This window comes from Danio rerio, chromosome 25, assembly GCF_049306965.1.
Source record: "Danio rerio strain Tuebingen ecotype United States chromosome 25, GRCz12tu, whole genome shotgun sequence".
NCBI lineage: Eukaryota > Metazoa > Chordata > Actinopteri > Cypriniformes > Danionidae > Danio > Danio rerio.
The window spans coordinates 37,540,001-37,549,814 of record NC_133200.1 but is presented as its reverse complement, the minus strand read 5'-3'; the positions used below and the strand labels follow the sequence as shown (position 1 = coordinate 37,549,814).

Here is a 9,814-nt window from a genome sequence, read left to right as displayed (position 1 = left end):
AGTATGTCCAACCTGTTCACATGTGTTTTGTGGATTTGGAGAAGGCATTCGACTGTGTACCTTGCGGCATTCTGTGGAGGGTGCTCGGGGAGTATGGGGTCAGAGGCGCTTTGTTAAGGGCCGTCTCGTCCCTGTATGAACAGAGTAGGAGTCTGGTTCGCATTGCCGGCAATAAGTCAGATTTGTTCCCAGTGCATGTTGGACTCTGGCAGGGCTGCCCCTTGTCACCAATTCTGTTCATAATTTTTATGGATGGAATTTCGAGGTGCATCCTTGGGCTGGAGGGGGTCCGTTTCAGGGATTTCATCTTTTATTCGCAGACGTTGTTCTGTTGGTTTCATCAAACATGGACCTTCAGCATGCACTGGGGCGGTTTGCTGCCGAGTGTGACGCGGCTGGGATGAGAATCAGCACCTCCAAGTCTAAGGCCATGGTGCTCCACCGGAAAAAAGGAGGTTTGCCATCTCCAGGTTGGTGGTAAGTCCTTACGTCAAGTGGAGGTGTTCAAGTATCTTAGAGTTTTGTTCTAAGGTGAGGGAAGGATGGAGCGTGAGATTGACAGGCGGATTGGTGCAGCGGCAGAAGTAATGCGGTCGATGTACAGGTCTGTTGTGGTGAAGAAGGAGCTGAGCCGAAAGGTAAAGCTTTCGATTTACTGGTTAATCTACGTTCCTACTCTCACCTATAGTCATGAGCTTTGGATCATGACCGAAAGGACAAGATCTTGGATACAAGCGGCCGGAATTAGTTTTCTCGCAGGGTGGCAGCGCGCACTCTTATGGATAGCGTGAGGAGCTCTGTCACCCGGGAGGAGCTCGGAGAAGAGCTGCTGCTCCTCCACATGCCTCCTGGACGCCTACCTAGGGAGGTGTTCCAGGCTTGTCTCATCGGGAGGAGGCCTCGGGGAAGACCCAAGACACGCTGGAGGGACTATGTCTCTCGACTGGCCTGGGAACACCTTGGGATCCCCCCAGAGGAGCTGTGTCTGTGGAGAGGGAAGTCTGGGATTCCCTCCTAAGACTGCTGCCCCCGCGACCCGGCCCCAGATAAGCGGATGAAAATGAATGAATATTTTTATAAATTTTTCAGTAAATATGCGTAATATATATTGGTGCGTTTTAACAAAACAGATTTATTAATCAGATATATTCATTAAAATTATATTTAAGTCACAGAAACCTCTTTAGAAATGGTAGGATAATACATTTAAATTCATGCAAAATATAGAAAAAAAGATTACAAACTACAACATTTCAACAAAATTATATATATTTTTTTTGTTTCTCTTGATATTTTTTTTTTAAATACTATTTAATATTTTTCCTTTACATAAATTTGGCCTACTAATTTTTGAACCATTTTTGTAAGTTATTTTGGTCCAGATACTGACTAAACTACTGTATATACACAAATATAATAATATAAAGCATTATATAGAAAATAGTAATTAAAATAAGATTTGTGAGGGCTGAACTTATATTTGCTGAGTACTTTATATACATTTGGTAGGATCTGTCTTGGTATCAAACTCACTGAACGTAATCAGTTGTCCTCATGGGGACTTCAAATGAACGACTGCAAGCTTTCACGGAGTTTCCACCTCCTCGTTCTCGCCTCACGTGAAATCGTACACCAAATGCAGCATTAAAGTATTTAACCTGTTATAATAATCTTCAGTTCGGACGACAGACTGAAGATGGAGAGCACAGCAGACACAGACCTGGAGCCCCTAAAGCTGAAGTCTTTAAAAACCGACAGGACGTTTGTGATACCGCACAGCGAACGGGTGAGGCATGCTAAAGATAAACGTTTTAGGTTTTATGACCAAATATGAAATACATAAACATTAATATTGTGGTGTGTGTAACTAACTTTAGCTGGGGAAGTGCAGGAGTGTGAAGGAGTTTGAGAAGATAAATCGGATTGGAGAGGGAACATACGGAATCGTGTGTGAGTCTCGCTAGCACATGTAAATCAAATACAATGCTAATGTATGTCAAATAAAATGTTAATAAAATTACAAATATCTGTAATTATCATCACAATGACACGGACTATTTGATTGTTTGTGGTTGTTTCAGACCGAGCACGCGATACACGGACGAATGAGATTGTTGCCCTGAAGAAAGTGCGAATGGATAAAGAGAAAGATGGTCAGTTTGATACCTTCAGAAAGATAAAACTTTATATTAATAAATTAAATATCATGTTATTTCAAACCTGCATGATTTTATTTCACTTTACTTTACCATTGTGCTCTTTTCTAGCTAGAGGAAGTGAAATAGTTTACACTCCCCTCAAATGTTTTCGTCTACTCGTTATTGTTTATCTTATTTAAAAGAAAAACTACACAGAATCACCATAATACATACTTTTACATTCATAAATTTGTATATCTTTTCTAATACATATAGTTTATTGGTTCAGTCATTCATTTATTCAATGAGTACCATAAGGTTTATGTGATTTTGGGAGTATGACAGGTCTTAAATGTTAAAAACAAAATGTTAGGCCTTAAGTCTTAAATCCACTAAAATATTGTCTTAATAATTTTTAACAGGTCTAAATTTTTCATCCGTCCAAGTAAAGCTACACGAGCGAGCCGACATTCATCCGATCACCAACAATCCATCTTTATAAAATCAGGGAAAGAGAACTAAAAACAATTACACAGTTCCTGATGATAATAACAGAGCAATTTATCCCTGTACATGATCTTCCCATCATACAAAATCTGTTTACAGAAGGGTGAGTAGTCATAATATTTATAAATAGATGGGAAACGTATGGTTTTATATCAGAAATGCAATAGGTTGAATAGAAGTTCTACTTAATCAATTTGGACCAAAGGCCAACAAATATATATATATATCATTATTTATGTAATTCCCTCCACAAAAAAAATATACTTTAACAATGTTAAACTTGTCATTAAAAACAAAAACAAAGAAAGATCATGTTGAAAATAGTGTATACAACTAGAGTTTTATTGTTTTAACACATTGAATTATGTCGCTAAGAAATAATTACATTTAGGGTTTTTTTGTGGCAAGCAAAAAATAAATAAATCAATTGGCATTAGAAATAATGATTAGTGTTTAGCCTTGTATAAGCCTAAAATTTCTTTCATGATGGTCTTAAAAGGGTCTTAAACAGTCTTAGATTTGACTTGATGAAACCTGCAGAAACCCTTAAATGATTACTTTTGGAACTGAATATATATTAATGTTTATGTTATATTCTAGACCTGTTGCATAAATATTGCTGCACAAAACACTGAAAGCATGCGCTCAAGAAATGTATTCAAACTATTTATTTAAAATGAGTTGACAACACAATTCTCGAGTTGTTTATTATAAACAACTTATTGGTTTTTACTAACTTAAGTGGATTGAACATAAAACAGTTAAGTTGTCTTAATTCCTTTACGTTGTCCCAAAATAAATTGATTGTGGAACCCAGCATTTTTTTACAGTGTAGGTAATTAATTTTAGTTTAAAAGCCTTGACTTTAATGTTAATTTGTTTGAAAGAACTATGTAGGTTTCATAAATGTGGTGGTTTGAACCATTTTATGCAGTCATAAGTTCATAATTATATTCCATTCAATTCACTGTAGAAAACACTATAAAACATAAATAAAATTGGATAAAAAGGACAAACCCAAACCCTGATCAAAATTTTTAACATTACAAATTAATCAACATTTCTCAAAGATATTGTATTTGCACATATTTTACCTTTTTTATTATTTTTTCATTGATTATTTACAGTTTTTGAACACATTATGTTTAAATAATGCTTGCATGTCAGGTTTATTTGTATTATATTATATTATATTATATTATATTATATTATATTATATACCCCAATACACAGTTTCAAAGCTGCATTACAGTAAATGTCATTACAGTGATAGAAAACGACTAACTCCATAATACTAATAAAGTTAAAATATTTGAATCAGGTCTCTGCAGTTGTATTTTAAAAGACTTGCCTTTTGTAAATGATCTGCGTCCCATTCTGTATATCCTGGGTTCTTTCAACAAGCCAGAAATGTTGATTCATAGTGATTGTTATAGAATATTGCACAAATACAGTGAATTTAGGCTTTAAGTAATACACAGAACCTTAAACTTGATATATGGAGCTACAATTGCTTTTGGCTTGCACAAGAAGGCACTAAATATATGACTGACTAGCTCTTACCTGCTTAAGGTGACTCGTAAGGTGCAAAAATATTATACACATTAACATCATGTTTAACATTGTTCTGTAAAGCAGGTTTGAAAGCAATGTGTATTGTGGATAACGTTAAGCTCTGACAGTAAAATGAGTCTGATGTAATATTTATCTGCCATATATATATATATATATATATATATATATATATATATATATATATATATATATATATATATATATATATATATATATATATATATATATATATTATTATTTATATTATTTATATTATTTATATTTGGTGGATCTCGTAAGCACTCTAGCTGCTGTGTTTTGAAGCAAATAGAGTGTATTTTTAGGCCTCACAGAACTCCACACCAATAACCTTGTATATTGTATGTGAGCATAACTAAGAACAAACCGTAAATAATAAGAAATAAAATAAACCCTATAGTACCTATACATACTTCAAATTGCTACAAATAGCGGGCTATTTAGCCTGTTGAAGATAATCAAATGATAAATCTATCAAGTTAGATCAGTTCTAGCATCACATGTTTATGGTTAATCCCTAAATATCTTCAAGTAAGGAAAAAGCAAGGCAACAAGTACACATCCCTTTGGCACTCCATATTTAACTTGTTCTTAAGTCTGACATTTCTTCGTAAGGCACAGACAAACTGATATGTATACGATAAGTAGGATCTAAAGCATGCTAATGCCTGTCCATTCTGCCAACAACCAAGACCTTGTCCTATAATTAACTAGCTCTCCAGGATAAAGACATGACTTCTTGGTATGGGGTTTGATCACTGTCGGCCTGACACTTTTAGAATTGATATTAGAAAAGGGATTACTGGGGAGGTCGGTTAGGAATAAAGGCTTTTAAGTTGACGACAGGACACTGTTTAGTTGTATAATATTAAAAGTTTTGATTTCTTATTATGCTTTTTGTTCCTGTTGGAGCTTGATGTCCATAATTTTATTGTTATGGAAAAGAGCAGCTTGCACATTCTGTTGAATTTCACCTTTTGTGTTTCACAGAGGAAAAAATAAAGGTTTGAAATTGCATGAAGGTAATTTAATGATACACACACTGATTATTTTACTGATTATCTGACAGTGTATTGTACTACAGAGAAGGTGAAAAGTATCTGAAATATGTAATAATGTCTGTTACATCTTTCATAGCCAATGTTTGTCTTATTGATGCAGGAAGTAACTCCTGTTTTATCAATGTAAATACTGTTTTCATCATGAATATTTATACTGCAAGTTCTACAGCCATTAAATGTTTAGGGGTCGCTGGATCGATCCTAAAGTATTGATATTTTCGATACCAGGAATATTTTGAAAGGATCGATCCTTAAACAGAAGAATCGATTCTTTCTATGATTTTTTTTTTTATATATGATCACTGATTTTAATATCTTAATAATAGTAATAATGATAGTGCCGCATAATAGCCAGTTTTTGTTTAATTAATAATGTTCTTTCATTGTAATAAGTTAAAAGGAATTCAGTCTGTATAATATAATGAGAATTCTCAAGAAAAGGAAATTTTTAATTGAAGTATCGTATCGATATTGATGATACTTGTCTTGAAATACTAGAAATTGGATCAGAAAGAAAGTAGTTGGTATCGCCCATCCCTATGTTACATAATTACTTTTCACCCACCTTACTTTCAACCCAAAAACATTTCTTGTTGATCTGTGTTTAGGGATTCCCATCAGCAGTTTGAGGGAAATTAACTTATTAATCAGACTGAGACACCCAAATATCGTGGAGCTGAAGGAAGTGGTGGTGGGAAGCCATTTGGAGAGGTAATTAACATATATGACATAGATTTGAATGAACTTTACATTTAAAACTTCCTGTCTTATTAAATAATGCTGTATTGTTTGGAAGCCTGTTTTTAGTGATGAGCTACTGCGAGCAGGATCTTGCCAGTCTGCTGGAGAACATGCAGTCGCCGTTCTCTGAAGCTCAGGTGTGTTTCTTCTTTACTCTCAAACTGTCATAAGTCATAAAAGGCTTTTATAGACAAAATAACAATGTTTATTTGCACTGTAAGCAGTCAGTGAGGAAAAGAGTACTGAAATATCATATTCAAGTAAAAGTATCTGTTCTAAATACTATTCAAAGTAAGAAAAAAGTAGCCCATGTAAAAGTACTCAAGAGCATTGACAAGTTATTCCACCTTTTAACCTGCAAATTAAAAATGTAGCTTACATCAGTGCCATTATTTTTTTTTAATTATTAGCCATTCATAGACTATAGACCATTTTGAGGGATGAGCCACATATTAATCAATAATGTTATGATAGCCGTTTTAACGTAAAGTTATGATTGAATTCCCTCTTGTTGGTTATGAAGTAGTTTGATAACAAGCAGGAAATGCTCATAGGCTACTGACATGACCACATTGAAATGGTCTATAATTGTATATGAAGACGTTACATTAATATACAATATGCACCAATAAGTCAACAGAAAGACAATTAATGCGTTTAAATGCGGAGCGAAGGTTTGTGTTACCTAAATTTTAATATAAATTAACACATCGTCCTAAAAGTCTTAATAGGTCATTAAAGACAAAAATGTAGCATTGACGAATGATACTCTTTGGTCGTGATCTTCGACCCCTGACTCACAAGCTACGAGTGTCCAGCAGGTGGTGCCGCAAGCTCCTGCAGCACTGATTGAATGTATGCTATTTGTGTGTGTGAAAACGTAATATTCTGTAGTGCGTCTGTAGCTATTTTTTAAGATGATATGATGATTTCAGTCATGAAAGTAAACTTTGTTTTGATCAGTGACATGGTGTTTAACATTGGCTGTTAAAACGTGAGACACTGCAAATTTATTTCTGACTCAATTCGGTTTGAAGAATGCGTATGCTTAAGAAATAATTAGAAAGTTATACAAAGTATATTTAAAGGACCCTGCTTCTCTGAATTGATATCTGCAGATCTTGTTGGGGTAATGTGGTAACGTGGGTAATGACAGTGATACCTGGAGAGGCGTGATTGGGAGGAACGGCCTCCTGATCTGAACTCGAGTGGTGTTTTGTTTTTGGACTTCTGTGCTAATCTCAGTTTGTCCATAACAAACACCATGTTCAAGCATAAGGGTGTCCATCAGTGCACCTGGCACCAGGACACCCTTGGACGGAGGTCAATGATCGACTTTGTGGTTGTATCATCTGATCTCCGACCGTATGTCTTGGACACTCGGGTAAAGAGAGGGGCAGAGTTGTCAACTGATCACTACCTGGTAGTGAGTTGGATCCTCTGGCAGGGGGGAAGGCTGGAAAGACCAGGTAGGCCCAAGTGTATTGTGAGGGTCCTCTGGGAACGTCTGGCTGAACCTCAGGTCAGAGTGATTTTCAACTCTCACCTCCGGAAGAGCTTTGACCAGATCCCGAGGGAGGCTGGAGACATGGAGACTGAGTGGTCCATGTTCTCCAACTCCATTTTTAACGCGGCCGTGAGGAGCTGTGGCCGTAAGGTCTGTGGTGTCTGTCGGGGCGGCAATCCACGAACCCGGTGGTGGACACCGGAAGTAAGGGATGCCGTCAAGCTGAAGGAGTCCTACAGGGCTTGGTTGGCTTGCAGGACTCCCGAGACAGCTGATGGGTATCGACAGGCCAAGCGTGCTGGTCCCAACAATTACCTGATTTACATTTTTAATTTCTATAGCTTCTGAGAATCCAAAAAAGAGCCACATTTTAATCAATAATGTTATAATAGCCGTTTTAACGTTAAGTTATGATTGAATTCCCTCTTGTTAGTTATGAAATAGTTTGATAACAAGCAGTAAATGCTTATAGGCTACTGACATGACCACATTGAAATGGTCTATAATTGTATGAGAAGACATTACATTAATATACAATATGCACCAATAAGCCATTCACCCTATGTATCTTAGGTCTCTGGATGTTGTGGGGCTGTCGTGGCTGACACGTCTTTACAACATTGCATGGAGGTCGGGGACAGTACCTCTGGACTGGGCAACTGAGGTGGTGGTTCCCATTTTTAAGGAGGGGGACCGGAGGGTGTGCTCTAACTATAGAGGCATCACACTCCTCAGCCTCCCGGGGAAAGTCTATGCCAGGGTACTGGAGAGGAGGATCCGGCTGATCAATGCGGATCCAGGAGGAACAATTCGGTTTTCGTCTGGGCCGAGGTACACTGGACCAGCTCTATACCCTCACCAGGGTGCTCGAGGGTTCATAGGATGCCCAACCAGTCCACATGCGTTTTGTGGACTTGAAGAAGGCATTCGATTGTGTCCCTCGCGGCATTCTGTGGAGGGTGCTCGGGGAGTATGGGGTCAGAGGCGATCTGTTGAGGGCCGTCTCGTCCCTGTATGAACAGAGTAGGAGTCTGGTTCGCATTGCCGGCAATAAGTCAGATTTGTTCCCAGTGCATGTTGGACTCTGGCAGGGCTGCCCCTTGTCACCAATTCTGTTCATAATTTTTATGGACAGAATTTCAAGGCGCAGCCTTGGGCTGGAGGGGGTCCGGTTCGTGGACCACAAGATTCCATTTCTGTTATTCGCAGACGATGTTGTTCTGTTGGCTTCATTGAATATGGACCTTCAGCATGCACTGGGGCGGTTTACTGCCGAGTGTGACGCGGCTGGGATGAGAATCAGCACCGAAAGGACAAGATCTCGGATACAAATGAGTGTCCTTCGCAGGGTGGCAGGGCACACTGTTATGGATAGGGTGAGGAGCTCTGACACCTGGGAGGAACTCGGAGTAGAGCCGCTGCTCCTCTACATCGAGAGAAGTCAGCTGAGGTGGCTCGGGCATCTGTTTCGGATGTCTCCTGGACGCCTACCTAGGGAGGTGTTCCAGGCATGTCCCACCGGGAGGAGGCCTCAGGGAAGACCTAGGACACGCTGGAGGGACTATGTCTCCCGGCTGGCCTGGGAACGCCTCGGGATCCTCTTGGAGGAGCTTAAGGAAGTGTCTGGGGAGAGGGAAGTCTGGGGTTCTCTCCTAAGACTACTGCCCCTGCGACCCAGCCCCGAAAAAGCTGCAGAAAATGAATGAATGAGATCTTGTAGACAGTTTTTAAAATGTGTGTGAAAATGTACAATGTTTATTTTGCTGTGTGATTTAAAGTGAAAAAGAAAGCCCGGCCCCATACTCGGTATTCCGTTTCCATTGGAAGTACATCGACATACTGAAATGCTGCAGCAATTTTGGGTTCACGCAGACTTTAAATCAACTGTAAATAAGTTACCGTAATTAGATTACCTAAAAACGAATCTCTTGCATACGGAAAAGTAATTTGATTATCATCTTATTCATCTTTTCTTTGCATTCTGCAGGTGAAGTGTATTGTCCTACAGCTGCTGAAAGGACTGGCCTATTTACATCACAACTTCATTCTTCACCGGTCAGTGTTTGTTTCACATTTCAGATCCATTTACTCACTTTTAACAGCCCTTAACAGTGTGTTTGCTGGTCGTCTACTAACTACTTTATGTATTTATTTTTTAAGGGATCTGAAGGTTTCAAATCTACTGATGACTGACAAGGGCTGTGTTAAAATAGGTGAGCGAATATAAAAATCACATGTACGCAGTTCTCAGAAGCAGAATTCAGTTG

At 38.2% G+C, this 9,814-nt stretch overlaps 1 protein-coding gene across 14 annotated transcripts in view; it reads left to right on the top strand.

Moving 5' to 3' along the window:
* The first annotated feature begins 1,560 nt into the window (after positions 1–1,560).
* cdk10 (cyclin dependent kinase 10) overlaps positions 1,561–9,814 on the top strand; it is a 17,959-nt gene continuing 9,705 nt past the window's right edge. For 10 of the 14 annotated variants that reach the window (XR_012399883.1, XR_012399882.1, XR_012399880.1 and 7 more), the window contains exons 1-7: positions 1,570–1,786; positions 1,878–1,950; positions 2,082–2,153; positions 5,908–6,010; positions 6,096–6,177; positions 9,535–9,602; positions 9,708–9,760. Coding sequence is in view for 3 of the 14 variants with exons in the window: in XM_009298171.5 (XP_009296446.1) it covers positions 1,697–1,786; positions 1,878–1,950; positions 2,082–2,153; positions 5,908–6,010; positions 6,096–6,177; positions 9,535–9,602; positions 9,708–9,760 (541 nt within the window). In the remaining 11 variants the exon portion in view is untranslated. Of the gene's footprint in view, positions 1,787–1,877; positions 1,970–2,081; positions 2,154–5,907; positions 6,011–6,095; positions 6,178–9,534; positions 9,603–9,707; positions 9,761–9,814 lie in introns of all 14 variants that reach the window. The other 4 variants (XR_012399885.1, XR_012399884.1, XM_009298172.5 and 1 more) reach the window with 2 other exon arrangements.